At 36.9% G+C, this 16,524-nt stretch overlaps 1 protein-coding gene across 1 annotated transcript; it reads right to left on the bottom strand.

Annotated features, from left to right (window-relative positions):
* Positions 1-5,188: 5,188 nt before the first annotated feature.
* Positions 5,189-7,240, bottom strand: LOC148029886 (uncharacterized). Its single transcript, XM_087686196.1, has 2 exons — positions 6,887-7,240; positions 5,189-5,624 (listed from the first exon to the last, which is right to left on the bottom strand). The coding sequence occupies exons 1-2, from the start codon at positions 7,127-7,129 to the stop codon at positions 5,484-5,486; spliced, it is 384 nt and encodes a 127-aa protein (XP_087542322.1). The 5' UTR covers positions 7,130-7,240; the 3' UTR covers positions 5,189-5,483.
* Positions 7,241-16,524: the final 9,284 nt, after the last annotated feature.

Here is a 16,524-nt window from a genome sequence, read left to right on the forward strand (position 1 = left end):
TGAATATATTATACGACGTACGATCGATGCAACACTCGAAGCACAATCTCTAAGAAAAGAAGGCAAGATAAGTAAAAGAAATTTCAAATTCCATACTTTTAATGGGCAACATGACAAAAAATTTGTTCTCGCTTTTATCAATCGGTTTGATGATTGAAGAGCACTATGCTGAGAAAGATAAACTCAAATGTGTCACTAACCATTTAGTAGACAGAGCATCATTATGGTGAACTGTTGTGCACAAGAGTATTGATTGTCCTACTACTTGGGAGGCCTTTCAAAAGAAATTTTTGCAAAATTTTCTTCCACCTCAATTCCATGAAAAAGCAATCAAACTGTGGAATCTTCTGCAATGAAGAGATCGTGAATCCATTCTGCAATACACTTAGCATTTCTAGAGTGTCCTACTATAACTTCGAATGCTTGAAGATGTTCCTGAGTCAATCCATAAGCGCAAGTATATGTCTGGTTTGCTTGGTCACTTCTATGCAGAAGTGAACATGTTCAAGCCAAAGACTTTTGAGGATGCGATTTCTTTGGCCCATGATGCTAAAGACAAAATTCGTGGACAAGAAAAGTGACCGCAACAATTTCCAACTAATGGTAACTTTGGTACAAAGTAATTCAATTCTAAGTTTCAAATATTCAATCAAAATCGTTGTATTCCTTCTTCTTTCCATAAACCATGGACACAACCTCTTCCTTTACCATCAAACACAAATTCAAATCCTAAGCCATCTCTTCAGCCAAATCTCAACATACTCAAATTTCCAGTCATTACCAATAATGTTTCTAAACCCAAGTCTGTAGTTTGCTACAAGTGTCATCAACCTGGACACTTAGCAATAAGCTATCAATCCAAGAAGCCAACCGTTCAAATCAACTACTTGGGAGCTACTGAAGATGAAGACCATGAAGAAATGTCAAATTTCATAGAAGATGATGATGATATCGATACTGCTTAATATATTTTACTAGGTATGCCAAATCCTCATTCATTATTAACGATGAAATGTCTTGTGCATGGTCACGAAAAGATTGTTTTACATGACGATGGGAGAACACATGATTTTATTTTTGCAAAGTTGGTAAAAGAATTGAATTTACATACTGTTCCAACTCATTATTGCATAAAAGCTGCATTCTTAGGCACTAGATACAATGGTACACAAGAAGTTCATGATTTAGAAATTAAAATTGGTGATTATGTTGAGCGCAGAAATTTCTTGGTTGTGCCTTTGCAAGTTAGTGACATTATTTTAGGAATGCCTTGGCGTCACAAATATAATCCCGACATAGATTATTCCACACATTCAATGAAAGTTTATTCTAACAGAAAACAAATCACATTACATGGAATGTACACCTTAGATAATTTTCCATTACTTAGTCACACACAAGCTAAACGTACATTGAGAAAAGGTAGCAAATCATACTTAGTATGGGTGAATGAAATTCAAGCTAAGGAAAATCAGACGCATCCTAGGCATGCACAATTTCTTTCACAATTTAAAGATTGTTTTGCTGTTGATTTACCCCCCGGTTTACCACCTATACGTCCTGAAGACCATAAAATAGACTTAATCCCAGGTCCTTAACCACCATGTAAAGCACCTTATAGACATTATCTAATTGAATAGAAAGAAATTCAAGCTCAAGTTGAAGAACTGTTAAACCGAGGACTCATTAGGCCTAGTAGTTCTCCTTTTGGTGTACCTATCCTATTAGTCAAGAAGAAAAATAATACTTATAGGATGTGCATTGATTATTGTGTCCTAAATAAGATCACTGTCAAGAATAGATATCGGATCCCTAGGGTAGATGACTTCATGGATAAACTACAATGAGCCACTATTTTTAGCAAAATAGATCTCAAATATGGATATCATCAAGTACAATTGGATACACCTGACATTTTCAAAACTTCATTTAGAACTCAATTCGGTCATTATGAATTCCTTGTTATGCCTTTTGATTTCACTAATGCACAAGTTACATTCAATCATATGATGAATTGAATATTTTTGAAGTATCATCATTGTGTAATTGTTTTCTTTGATGATATATTGGTTTTTAGTAAGAATGAGAATGAGCATTATGAACATTTATCTTTGGTTTCAAATTGTTGAAAGAAAATCAATTATATGCTAACCCTGACAAGAGCGAAATTTTCCAAACCCAAATTGAATACTTAGGACATATTGTTTCTTTTGATGGTATTCAAGTTGATCCTAAAAAGATAGAAGTAATTTTGAATTGGCCAAGACCTAAATAAAAATGTGCATGAGTTATGTTCTTTCTTAGGTCTTGCTAGCTTTTGTAGAAAATTTGTGAGAAATTTTTCATTACTTGCATTGCCTTTAACAAAATTATTTAAAAAATGTGTTGTATATCATTGGTCTGATAATCAACAAAAGTCTTTTGATTTACTAAAACATGCTTTAACACATGCAATTGTTTTGCAATTACCTGATTTTATTCAACCGTTCTTTCTCGTAGTCAATGATGCTAGTGGATCAGGAATAGGAGCTGTCCTTATGCAAGATTCACATCCCATAGCCTATTCTAGTTGCAAACGTAAACCCTCTAAAACTGAAGTATTCTACCTATGATAAGGTATTGTTTGCTGCAATACAAGCCTTATGTCAATGGAAACACTATCTAATGGGATCTGAATTCATGATCAAAACTAACCAAAAAAGCATGAAACATCTCCTTAGTCAGCCACAAATCTCTAATTGAATTACCTAATTTTAATCGACCATTCTTTCTAGTAGTCACTGATGCTAGCGGACCAGGAATAGAAGCTGTCCTTATGCAAGATTCACATCCCATAGCCTATTCTAGTTGCAAACTTAAACTCTCTGAACTGAAGTATTCTACCTATGATAAGGAATTGTTAGTTGTAGTACAAGCCTTACTTCAATGGAAACACTATCTAATGGGATCTGAATTCATGATCAAAACTGACCAACAAAGTATCAAACATCTCCTTAGTCAGCCACAAATCTATGACCGCGTCATATTTAATGGGCTGCTTCTATTCGATGTTTCCATCCACTTATCCAATATCAACCCGAAAGAGAGAATGTTGTTGCCGATGCATTGAGTAGAAGACCAAGTATCCATGAATGATTCATTGAGCATCTCAAACCTCTCTCATAGCCCATGTAGACCTTTAGTCCCCAATTCTTCCTTTCTCCTCACATATTCTCCCTAGCTTTCCTATCAAGTGCTAGATTTTCTAGAGTGTCATGGAAGGTGTGCATGCACATTGAAGGTGTGAAATCTCATATATGCATGCCTAAAATCTTTCTATATATAGCCACAACAAATCTCATGCTATATAGTGCATAAAGAAGGCACATTAGGTGATTCATCTCTCCTTGGAATGGAGGTAAATGAACTCTAGGAAGATGACCCCCACATGCAATGAATTGACAAAAGTACTCACTAGCATACAAAATAACAAATCACAAAAAATTCTTGGTAAGAAGCAAAAGTTCTAAGTCTACGGAAACTCTAAGCAAGTAACCACACCTTCATACAAACACACATATGATATATAGTCACAACAGACTTTATGCCTAGTATTCAAGTATCGTAGATGGAGGATGCTCAAGGGTAAATGGTTGTGCCCTGATCAAGACACACATGAAAGTAGAACTATGGATATTACAGTCATCCATGAGGGCCATGAGCCCCAAGTGTTGTAGATGGAGGATGATTGGCCCTTAAGGATAATGTGCTAGAAAATCACAATGTTAATGGAGCATTCACCTACTAGTGTCTATTTTAAATTAGATGGTAGGAAGATTCTAAGCCAAGCTGAGGGTACTATTCCCAATGGAAAGTGCATGACTCCACATACTTTGGAAATTGTAGAGTCTCCTTAAAATTTTAATTCCACAAGTTGTAACAAATAAAAAAAATGTAAGATAAGTCAATCCATGGTAGAACACTTTAAGAAATTAACCATTGCAATGGATGCATGTACCAAAAAAGAAATCTTTGATGAAGTTCTTCATCATCCTTGCTTCCATGCTATGTAGAGTAAGTCAAAAGAGTTTGAAGCAATTATGTTGAGAAACATCCGCAACACATTGAATCATGTGAAGATCCCAAGTTTAGCTCTAGCATGGAGAGTGCAATGAATCTGTCAATTCAATACATGTCTTATTTTTCTTAACTAGAAGCTCCAAAGCATTTGAAGCCAAAGCCACTCAAGCAATCTATCAAGGAAAAGTTAAAAAATATAGGATAACAAGAAAATCAATTAGTAACTAAAGATCCCTAAGCAGTTGTTGTAATGTGTGTTAGAGATCAAAGATTTTTAAAGGTGCAATTCTTTGCCCTACCTAATTCAAAAAACACTTTGTTTAACATGAATCAATTTAACCATAGCTTTCTAACTTCTTTAAGTGAAAGTGGCTTGCTCTCAATGTTATCAATCAATCGAGCTTGGATGATATTTGACAAATCTTGATTGCCAAGGTTTTCTTGTTCTTCTTTGATGATGTTTTGACCCTCATCATGATTTAATTCAACATCTTACATATTAGGTGTTGCTCTAGCCTACACAACATCTTCATGCTCTAAATAAATAAATAATAAGAGAGACATGAGTATATTGAGCTAAAATCATGAATTTCCACTTGAGACTTAGTACACCAAAGTGAAAGGCATTTCAATTAACATTTACTAGATACAAGAGGCCTAACTTGTATTTTATATGATTTGGAAAATAGTTTTTAATGTGAATAATGGCTGAATTTTATGTTAGTCACATCAAAATTTAGGCGTATTATTTGAGAATATGTCACTATTTCAAGCAACATCCAAATAGTGCTAATTATTTGATTGAAAACTTTTCACTCGGAAAGACTTCAATTGAAATATAGATTGCTATAATGATTCAAAATTCAATCTTGTGTCCTATCATACTTATTTATTATTTTGATTGAAAAAAATTTGGATCGAAAAGCATTTGATCAAAAATATTTTCAATGGAAAGACTTCTTTATTCAAATATATGTGCACTATTGATAAATCCCCGAATAAAAGCATGATACTATTTTTTTAGAGACCATTATTCAAATTAAATAATAATATCTAGAAAAAGACTAATACACGCAATAAAGTAGATAGAGCCATAAAAACACAACCTTGAATAAAGTACAATGCAATAGATATTTTTGGTAATTTCATTAACCAAGTTCTAGATGTAACCCATCAATTTTTACAAGCTTATATCTTATCCCACTCAAGTCCCAAATGGTGACTTAGTTGTATGTAGTTTGTTTTACTTTGATCGTGCCAAGAAAAGAGACAATACTTTATTGATTAAGGGTTGCAATGGATAGGTAGAACATGGATGTAGCTAGTATATTTACACATGCATAGAACATGGTTGTATTTATTATATTTGCTTATGCTTATCGTGCTCCATCATGGCCTTCACATGTCCATCATAAGAATTATTTTTACCAACCCTCATTGTACTTTTCCTTCTCACGATGCTCATATGTTGCATAGCCTGCAGATCCGAGTGATGCAACACCAGCAAGTTCAGCCTCAGACTTGTCCTTGGATGCATGTTGGTTTCTTGCCTTATTAGCTTCATACTGTAAAGGACAAAAGAAATGACCATTAAAGGTGGAATGTGCACTCTTTGTATGTACATATATACATATGTATATACGTACCATACACATACATGCATGCATAATTGTAGTGTACATCAAACATATCAGTACATATGCATATATATGTATATATATATATATATATATGTATAACTCTATCCTTGTATATTTAGGGTAAGAGAGTTGGTTTAGTGATGGCTACTAGCCTCTACATTACTTCATTGAATCCCACATACATTCAAGATAGTAAATACATTACCATTGTATTGCCTACGTAGAGAGAAGTTCCAAAAAGATTTTTACATGGTGATCTTATTTGACAAAGATGTATAGAGGCTACAAAGTATTTCCTTTCCTAAGGACATTGCCCAGAGTGTTGTGATGAGGAGGGGAGATTTATGAGAACAACGTGCCATGAAAAAGTCTTGGAATCAACTAACCAAAAAAAAGTCTTTAAAATATAGCAAAACACGTCACAAAACTAGTTATTAGTTGCCACAAATAGGTGTCCTATCGGTACGAAACAGCTGTCATTTTTTCGACCTCCTTATTCTATATACATATGAAAAACACACGCAGACACACATACAAAAACACACATACATACAATATACACACACACAAATGTGTATTAGAGCTAGGTCACATCTCGCTCTAGTGGAGGGATGGTGAACCCCCCCCCCCGCAAACACACCATGGGCCCACAAAAAAATAGGTGAGTGGGGTTTGGTTAGCCTTGCACAAACCTGACAAATCCTTGAAAAAAGGGAGGTTTAGTGCAGAGCTAGTAGGATTAAAAGACATGAAAGATGCCGATTTGGTTCATCGAGAGGTAGGTTGAAGCATCTAGTAGTCGCGCTTCAATCGTCTGTCACTGCTAGCCATTAGTCCGATATTTTTTGGCGTTCTCAGCTGCAGCCCTTCTCGTGGGTGCGACCGGAAGGAACTGAAGCGTGCTGATAAACTTTTCTTCGGTCTGTTAGAGCTGATGCGACCCAGCTCTTACATGCGCATGGAATTACGCTCTCTGTATACGGTACATGTATAGATATATCTCGACGAGTATATACAGATATATTATGCATACACTGATATGTACGTATGTATAGAGCACGCACATACTCCATTTGCGATTATATATATATATAGAAAGAGAGAGAGAGAGAGAGAAAGAGCCAACTATATATGATCATCGATGATATATCGTTGTGAAAGAGTAGGCCACTATGTTAACATCTTACCAGGGCGAAGGCACCCGCAGCAACTGCGCCGAGCTCGCCGAGGCGCTCGCTCTCCTTCTGCTGATATTTCTTCTCTTCCCTCACACGCTCGTAGTTGTAGTCGACGCGGCCATCGCTGTTGTATCCAGTATAGCTGCCATGATTATAGCCGTAGCCTTCTCGTCCTTCGTTATAGCTGGAAGGGGGTGGCGCCTCTCCATAATATTGTCCCTCGTGCTGATGGTGGCGGTGCTGGAAAGACATGATTGCACTGGCAGATCTCTTTGTTTGTATGCGTGAGAGAGAGAGAGAGAGAGAGAGCGAGAGAGCGAGATACTCAAAGAGATGTGTCTCGACGAATCGCCTTGGAACAAATGTGGGTGGTAGCTTCAACATTTATACTTCTACTGCGCCTGGCCTCTATAATTTACCGCGTGAAGAATCGGATTCCTCTCCTCTTTTGCTTTATATCACCAGCATCTCCACAGAATGCCACCAAAGATTATCATCATATTACTACACGACTCTACCTTTTATAATATATGGATTTGTCTACCATTGACCGTCATCCTACAGCCCTTTAAACACCCTCCACCGTAAGTGTCATGTAGCTAATTAGAATGATCTTCCACCACCGTTAGGACCCGTCAGATTTCTCCTCAACATGCTTACAATGCGTACCCTATAGATGCCTTCTTGGTTCTCTCTCTCTCTCTCTCTCTCTCTTCTCCCCCCTCTCTTCTTTTCCTTCTCTCTCCCTCTCCTCTTTTTTCCTTTTTTTCTTCTTCATCCCTCTCTTATCATTCTCTCTTTAAATTTTCTTCTTTTCTTTCTCTTTCTCTCTCTCTCTCTTTCTCTTTTAAATTTTCTTTCCTCTCTCTATGATTCTCTCTCTCTATGTTCATATTCTCTCCTCTCTCTCTCCTCTTTTCCTTTGTTTCTTCTCTCTCTTAAATTTTTATTTTTCCTCTCTATAATTCTCTCTCTCTATTCCCCCTTTCTCTCTCTCATCTTTTTTTTCTTCTCTCGTATCTTTCTCTTGGTTTTTTGTTATCTCTCTTTCTCTCTCCTCATTTTTCTTTTCCTCTCTTTCTCTCTTTCAAGGCTTTTTCTCACTCTCTATTTTGCTCTTTCTTCTCTTCCCCCCTCTCCCCCTATTTCCTCTCTCTCTCTCTCTCTCTCTCTCTCTCTCTCTCTCTCTCTCTCTCGTCAAAAACTGTGTCAAAAGGGTTTTATTTAAAAAATAATTTTCTCTTTCCCCCTCTCTCTCCTCCTTATTTTCTTTTCTCCCCCTCTCTCCTCCCCACTTCTCTCTCTCTCTCTCTCTCTCTCTCTCTCTCTCTCTCTCTCTCTCTCTCTCTCTCTCTCTCTTTAATTTTATATTTTTTCTTTCTATAATTCTTTTTTTGTGTTCATATTCGCTCTCTTTTTCTTCTTATTATCTCTCTTTTTCTCTCTTTCTCTCTCTCTCTCTCTCTCTCTCTCTCTCTCTCTCTCTCTCTCTCTCTCTCTCTCTCTCATGTCTTTTTTTCTCCCCCTCCCCTCTCTTTTCTCTCTCTCTCTCTTCTTTTTTTTCCTTTTCTCTCTCTTCTTCTTCTTCTTCTTCTTCTCTCCCTATCCCCCTCAAATTATGTGAAAACTATGTTATTTTTTAAAAAAGTAAAGAATGGATTCGTAAAATGTTTAATTAAATGGATTTTTTAATATGCTTTGAAATATTTAATTAAAAGAAGAGGAAAAAGAGAAAAAAGGAGAGGGATGTTTAAATTAAAATGTTTAATCTAACTAATTAAAGACAAATACACACAGGGAAACTTTTAATTTAAAAAGAAGTTTGATTTAATTAGAATGGGTTCATAGGTCTGCCTATGAGTGATGGCCCATACATCCATTTGAGGCCTTCATCCCATTTGCACTCATCTTTGTTTCAAAGCATCATACTAAATGTGTGACAACTAAATGAATGATCATCTCTAATGCTAGCAAATTACAATTTCATGTGCACATTGGTGGAATCTCTTAACCAAGTAGTCTAAGTATGTTAAATCTGTGGATCAACCATTTATAGAAATTATGGCTTCCCCATGGACTACTCTATTAGCTATGATTCAAGCATCTGATCAACATAAAAGTGTGGGGTGTCATCATAGTGGATAACAATACGAATTTTCTTAAGGTCCACTTCATATGGTCAAGAAACATGATTCTATGAAGTAGGTGATAAGAGGGTGATAAACACTTCATATGGTCAACTTTGCATTTAGAGTTTTATGTTGATTCACTCGTCAATATCTTCTTTATAACTTAAGGCATAGAATAGATTAGATTCATGAAAGCTGGGCATTGTCTCAATACCTTGAGCAAAGTTGATGCTTGATGCCATATTCTAGATCACATCTAGAATGTCTTTTAGTAGCCACATAGGTTTATCTGAAATGGGCATGCATTTGTCGAAAAGGATTTATGGGATCAACTTTATCAATCAATGAGCTTGTGCTACACGAAAACCTTAATCTACTATCTAGGTTCACCTAAAGAATATGAAGAAATTGTATGGCAAACACAAAAATGCAAATTGTATGGCAACATGAAGCACATAACCTATAGAATAATGAGTGATAATGTATAAATAATGAATAGGTCAAAGATGATACAATAGGTGGGTATCAAACCCCATATCCTTTTAGGGCAAAGGAAGAGATGGCTTAAAAAGTTGGTGTCATAGTGTATTGTACTCAAACTTATCTTGAATGGGCCACAAACTTATTGAAATCTATTAGTAGATTATGAGGACTAATAAAGCCAAGAATGTACAAATATCCAATAGTCAAATGTAGATATCATTGATGATGTAATCACTTTAAATTAGGGTAGTGATCAATCTCATTAGTGGATGGCCTATTTAGAGCGAAAATACATATTTGAAAAAAATGCTTATTCTAGTGTGTGACTTCAAAATCTACAAAACACAAGTGTTTGCAAGTGGATAGTAGGCTAGAGTTTATCAATATCCACAACATGGCATGAGATCTAGTCAATTGTAGCTAGATCAATCTAATAGTACTTGCCAACTAATAAATGATGTCATTTGCTACAGGTAGCCTCTAAAAAAAGGTTGTGGTAAACTCAAAAGCTTTGGATGTGCATGGCAATAACCAATGAAGATCCTCCATTCTTTGATTATGTCCTTCAAAAGGGTATCATGGATAGCAATGTGAGCGGAAGGGACTAAATGCTTAGGGTTGAGAGTAATAATGATCCGGATATTGGATGTAGAAACACAAGACACGTATTTATGGAGGATTTTGGAGCTTTTTTCCTACTATTGAAAATAAATTTATTTATTTTTTATAATTTTTATTTTCAAGACTACATTAAGGAGACAAGACTACATCAAAGATTAATACATCATACTTATGTATAAGTGCAAACCCTAATATTAGTGGCTCAATACCCCCTCTCCAGGCGCTAAAGTGGACTATGCTCAAGATGGAGTGTAAGTCATGTCTCCACCCTCTTTTGATAACTAGATGTCTATTAGAACTAACTAAAACTATAGAGGCAATGGAGATCATCGGTTCATGCAAAATATGTATCATACATACTGCAACATAGTAAGTTTCCTCAATGTGAGATGCTACGAATATGGTGGATCCATGCCCACCACTCCTTTAGTGAAGGAAAAGGAAGATATGCACACATGTAAGGAGTCTTTCAACTTGGATGGGTGCCTAAAAATATAGATTTTTCCCTCATCCAAAGCGCTTCATTTTACATTAGCACAATGCAAATGCATCAATAGATGCAATGGGTAATGCAAATTGTTATGCTTAGATAGAATGCAATGGTACCACTTGAGTAATGCCCTTATAGGGGAATTATTCACTTATTCAAGCTCACTTTTATAAGCATGAATATTCATCAAGATGCAAACTGATGCTAATTCAAAGGTATGAATAAATCAACTCAATGTGATCAAGATCATTATATAAGCACTAAGAGAATGATACCACCCTCTTGCTGGATATTGTAAGGAAAAGCACGCACCCCATCTTACCCTAACACGTCAATGTTAGTGGGGGAAGGAGAAGCATCCAAAGAAGAATAATGATATGAATATTTAGTTGAAAATGTGGAAAATATAAGGGCAACTACTAGGGTAGCCTCAAGAGAGATTGTAACATGGCCTTAGGAGAAGCTAAGTTGCATTTCATATTATTCAAAAAGTGTTTTTTACATGAATAATGGCCAAATTTTATATTAGTCTCACAGAAATTCAAGCATGTAATTTAGTTACACATCACTATTTCAAGATATGACCAAATGGTAATTACACTTCAATTGAATTTTTTTTAATTGAAATGCTTTATTTCTATAGTTATGGCATCTCGTGATGCATCAAATGATTTACCAAGTTGTAACTACTTGTACTCTAGCTTCTAACTTGAAGGAGCATCAAGCTTACATGACATATTGAAATTGAAAAAGTATAATTTAGATATATTTAAATAATATTTATATACATTTTAGCATATAAAAATACTATGTAAAATAGGTATAAATATAAATTAATTAATCTTATAGATGAAAATTAATATATAAATTAGATCTGTTGAGATCAATTTAAGTTTTTATCATTATATTGTGCTAGATAATTTTACACTTTGGAATGATTGCAATAGGTTACCATTTATTTTATTGTGTTAGAGATTTTTTGCATTCCAAGATCAAGCTCAAAGTAAGTGGAGTTTTAGATTGTTTTATTGTGTTGGAGAGTACCTTACACTACTTTAGAATGATTGTGACAATTAGTATATTAAATTGATTTAAAAAGTTAAATTGATTCACATAGTATATTATATGATGATCAAAATGAAAATGTTGTGATCGATACACGTAGCATAGAAATCTACACAAGTTATAATTGGCACACAAATGATATTGTGCACTACTAATTGGCTATAAATCTAGCACATTGTACATGATGAAATCAATACAAAAATTGTAATCAATTATACCTTAAAAGACAAGGCTACAATAATTAGTGTTGGTAATCACTGGTAAAATTCTTTTTTATAGCAACATTTCATTATTACATACATGATCATTTTGTTAATATAATGTCTCATATTTACAAGCTCTCCAAATTTGACAATTTGAATTTATAAAATAAGCTATTTAGTGGTATTGATCATTGACTCTGATGGATTAGGAGTAGATGTGCCGAATCACATTTGTGCTATCTACATTCTTAAATCATCAATTAAATGTTGACACTCAATATTTTATTCTTGTAGTGTTGCATTATGTACCAATAGGTCCTCCATAGCTTATGCCCTTATGATGCTAATGTAGCTCCTTTTGTTACCATTACCAATATTTTCTCATGCTCTTCTAATAACACAAAATGTCTCTTTCTTGGTGGTCCACTACAAGGATTTAAGCCTATAGCGACGGCGGGTAGCGACACGGGTAGCGGCATCGCTAAATAGCGACGTCCCACAGGGAAAAAAACAGGCTGAAACCGGGCGCAGGTTTATTTCACGTTTTCTCGTCTACTATTTTGAGAGCGAGAATGAGAGAGAGAGCAACCATCGTGAGAGAGGGAGAGGAAGAAGACTTGCCGCCGCCACCGCTGCCGTCGTTCACGAAGGAGAGGAGGAGCCTTCATCGCGAAGAGGAGCCACCAATTAACCCTCACCATATCTCATCGGTGAGTCTATTCTCTCCTTCTTTTGCTTGTTTAGGGTTTAATTCTCTTTCTCTTTTGCTTGTTTAGGAGAGGAAATGAGAGAGAAAGAGAGGGAGAGGGAGAGAGAGAGAAAGAGAAAGAGAAAGAGAAAGAGAAAGAGAAAGAGAAAGAGAAAGAGAGGGGAAGGGAGGGGGAGGGGGAGGAAATGAGAGAGGGAGAGGGAGAGGGAGAGGGAGGGAGAGTGCACTCTCTCCTCCCTCTCCCTTTTTCTTTAATAATTTGTGTATATATATTGAGAGAGGGAGAGGAAATGAGAGAGAAAGAGAGGAAGAGGGAGAGAAAGAGGGAGGGAGAGGGAGAGGGAGGAAATGGAAGAGGTTGTGGGAAAAACTCTCTATTCACTTTTTTGAAGTGTTCAAATTAACATAGGATGCATGCATAGATCATTCTTGTGTGTGCAAACTTGAGAGCTCCTTCTCTCTCCTTGTATCCTATCTTCTTATGCTTCACATTGAGGGTGAGGGTGAGGGTGAGGGTGAGGGTGAGTGAGAGAGGAATTAAGTGAGGAACTAGAAGAGTGAAGCTGCTCTCCTATCTTGCATTCTTCTCTTCTTCCCCTTCTTCTTCTACAATTTGGAGGGTGAGAGGTGGAGTTGAGATGAGGTTGGGATATCCCTCTTTCTTTTCTATGCTTCCTCTCTTTGTTGGAGTACTTGAGAAATGGATGGATTGAAAAATGGAGTGGCGTAACCAATTGAGGGAGCCATGCTTGGATTGTGAGGCTGAATTGATTTGGGATGATGATTTGACTAGTTGAGTATATTAGAGTAGATAGAAATCAACAACTCAATTTTTTATTAAAAAACTCTCTAATCATTTGTAGTAGAGATTCAAATTGCATTGATTGATGATTGCTATGGAGGATTAGTTATGTCCAACGTTTATCAATTGCATTAGGAAAGAAATTAGTTGTGTCTATTGTTATGTCTAATGATTGCTATGGAGGATTAGTTATGTCTAATGTTTATCAATTGTATTAGGAAAGAAATTAGTGAATTTTTTTTGCTTACGACATGAAATTAGTTCTCTAGATAAAACACCCTATGGGTTGCATTCAAATTGAACTCACAATGTAACTCATCTAAATGCAACTCATTGGAGAGTGTTAGGAGCATTTAAATGGAAGGACCTCTTGAGTGAAAGCTAGCAGGAAGAGAGGGAGATATTTTCCAAATAAAACATTTAAGGAAGAAAATGAAATGAGAGAGGAAGAGGAAGAGAAAAAACGAAATGAGAGAGGGAGAGGAGAGATAAAAATGAGAGAGAGAGAGAGAGGAGAGAGAAAAGGAAATGAGAGAGGGCACTAAGGCTCAATACATAACCTAGAAGCATATAAATACCACTGACAACACTATGACAGATATAAGTACTAGATCCAAGACAAAACATCAAACCATCCTACGATAGGGGTATTGCATCTAATGAGTATCAAGAGAGCATGTACATGTCACAATTAGTCCTATTGTCTCACTATAATATATCTAACAAATGGCTCATGTATCATCCAATGATAAGAGGCATGAAGTGTCTTAAATTAATGCTTGAAGTGAGAAGTGACAGTCAAACTCAACGAGACTAAGCTTCAATCTCAATCCAAGTGCATTCTAGAAGCATAGCCAAGTATATGGCATCAACCATAAACATTAGTATAGCATGCAAAGTAAGCAATAAGCGTCAACAAGCAATAAGCATGAAGTTTCTCTGACAAAATAGCATTCAACCCTACTTATTACAGAAGTGAAAACCTCTATAAAATTGCGTAAATGAGTGCTCAAATTAGTCCAATAGCATGCTAAGACATTGACATAGCATCCCAAGTGATCTCACATCAAATAGACATCTCAAGAAGCATAAGTAACCTCCAATAAACAATGAGTGAAGGGTTTTCCCAAATTGTATTACAAGTCATTAAATTTTTTGTTGTAACGTAGACAAGATGGAAAACGAAGAAGGTCCTGTTGTTCAAGATCGCGAGGCGTATCTTAATCAGCGTGTCCCATGTCCTTGCTCTCAATGCAAGTTGGTAATTAGACGAAAACGCCGATTGTCTATAGAACACGTACGACGATTTGGCGAGTTTCAATCTGAGATCATTGATCAGGCGATTGCAGATTTTCAACAAACGGTAATTTGAAGTTAATATCAATCATGCATTGTACTCGCAAGCTAATTGAATACCATATACAATAAGATTGGGTCTTGCTGGCAAATTTTCTATCCAGGGAGGTGATGTCTTGTCCCAAGGGGGAGTGCACCCTTTGCGGCCAATTAGAAGAGTACGTGGGCGTGCGATGGATGGAGTGCAGGAGCCAATCCACCACTCGCAAGGCCAATCTATACCGTCAATGCCAGAGGAGACAGACAACCTTCCAGACCTACCTACAATCTTGGAGCCTGAGATGGAGGCAATGATCAATGCATTGATTCCCATGGATGTCGAGACTTCTGATCCGCTTAGAGAGGAAGCATCCATACCATTATATGATGGGTGTCGAGTATCTCGACTGAAGACACTGCTTGCACTCTTAAGTGTGCAAGCAAAATACGGGTGGAGCGATACGAGTGTGACCGAGTTGTTCAGGTACCTTGTACATACACTTCATTGAATTTTTTTTCGGCACTATTATTACAAACATTTGTGATTTTTCAAGGTGTTTTATGATTTTTTCAAGTTATTAAAATATCATATATTACTACCTGCAAATACCATGCCTGAGTCTCGTGATGATGCACGACATGTTTTACGGAAGCTTGGCATGGACTACAATAACATCCATGCATGTATCAACGATTACTGTCTGTTTCGAGGAGAATACGAGACTATGGAGACATGTCCAAAGTGTGGTGCTCACAGGTATCGACTGGACTTGCAAGGGCAAACCATCCTTAAAAAGTTCTCAGACACTTTCTGCTTATCCCCCGCATAAACCACATGTTTCATACGTCCGGCATGGTGAGCTTGACAATGTGGCATGCGCAGAATAGGTCCATAGATGGAGTTCAACGAATATCAATGGATTCGCACGCATGGAGCCACATTGACTCTACCTTCCCAGGAGATTAAGATGTCCTCTATTGAATCCGCGAGGCGGGGAGCAATGGAGACGGTCTGCCTCTTTGAGAAATACCTGCCCACTAGCATGCTCATGATACAAATCCACCTTCTTGTGCATCTTGTGGATGAAGTGGAGATTGCTGGACCTGTCCATACATGATGGATGTTCTTCTTGGAGCACTTCATGAAAACCTTGAAAGGCTTTGTGCGACAACGAGCTCAGCCAGAAGGTAGCATGGCTGAAGGTTGGTTGGTGTCTAAGGCGCAAGTGCATATTTCACAATGGCTACCAACAGTGGAACCAAACAATGAAATGCTATGGTCGCTGAAGGACAATGATAGACTAACTGGAGATGTGGTGGTTGAAAATGGGATAGAAAAAAAAATGGATGCCTCAATGGAAGAGAAAGTGAATCGCTTTTGTATGTTGCACCATGCCTCTATGGAGACGTAGCTCGCCAAGTACCAGATCACTAGGCAAGATCGAGAGGAAGCGCGAGCTGAATTCCGACGTAGTACGCATCATCGACCAATTCGATATCCCGAAGGCATGGAGGAGATGCCACAATTTATATCAACAAGATGGTTGCATGGAGCTTTGGCCGCAGCGTCTCGCGAAGGGACAGAGATCTCAATGGAGGAGTGGAAATTCTCGAGGGGATGTAGTCCAAAGTGATGAGGGGTTTAGAATTTATCGTATCTAAATTTTATATGCGACATCTAATTTGAGTGTTTCAATGTACAATATAAAATATATAGTGCAGTGTGGTCATGCGGACGGCATTTTCGCGTGGAGCGTGTTGACAAAATGTGCTCCACAATGGACTGTGGTATCATGGCAAGGTTCGAGCA

Source organism: Lygodium microphyllum, chromosome 10, assembly GCF_053477565.2.
Source record: "Lygodium microphyllum isolate KBCC chromosome 10, Lygodium_microphyllum_v1.1.10, whole genome shotgun sequence".
In the NCBI taxonomy this organism is placed as follows: Eukaryota; Viridiplantae; Streptophyta; class Polypodiopsida; order Schizaeales; family Lygodiaceae; genus Lygodium; species Lygodium microphyllum.

Coding starts and splice junctions, on each gene's coding strand:
- LOC148029886 (XM_087686196.1), bottom strand. CDS start 7,129: ATGTCTTTCCAGCACCGCCACCATCAGCACGAGGGACAATATTATGGA. Junction 5,625..6,886: donor CTGCGGGTGCCTTCGCCCTG/GTAAGATGTTAA, acceptor TGTCCTTTACAG/TATGAAGCTAATAAGGCAAG.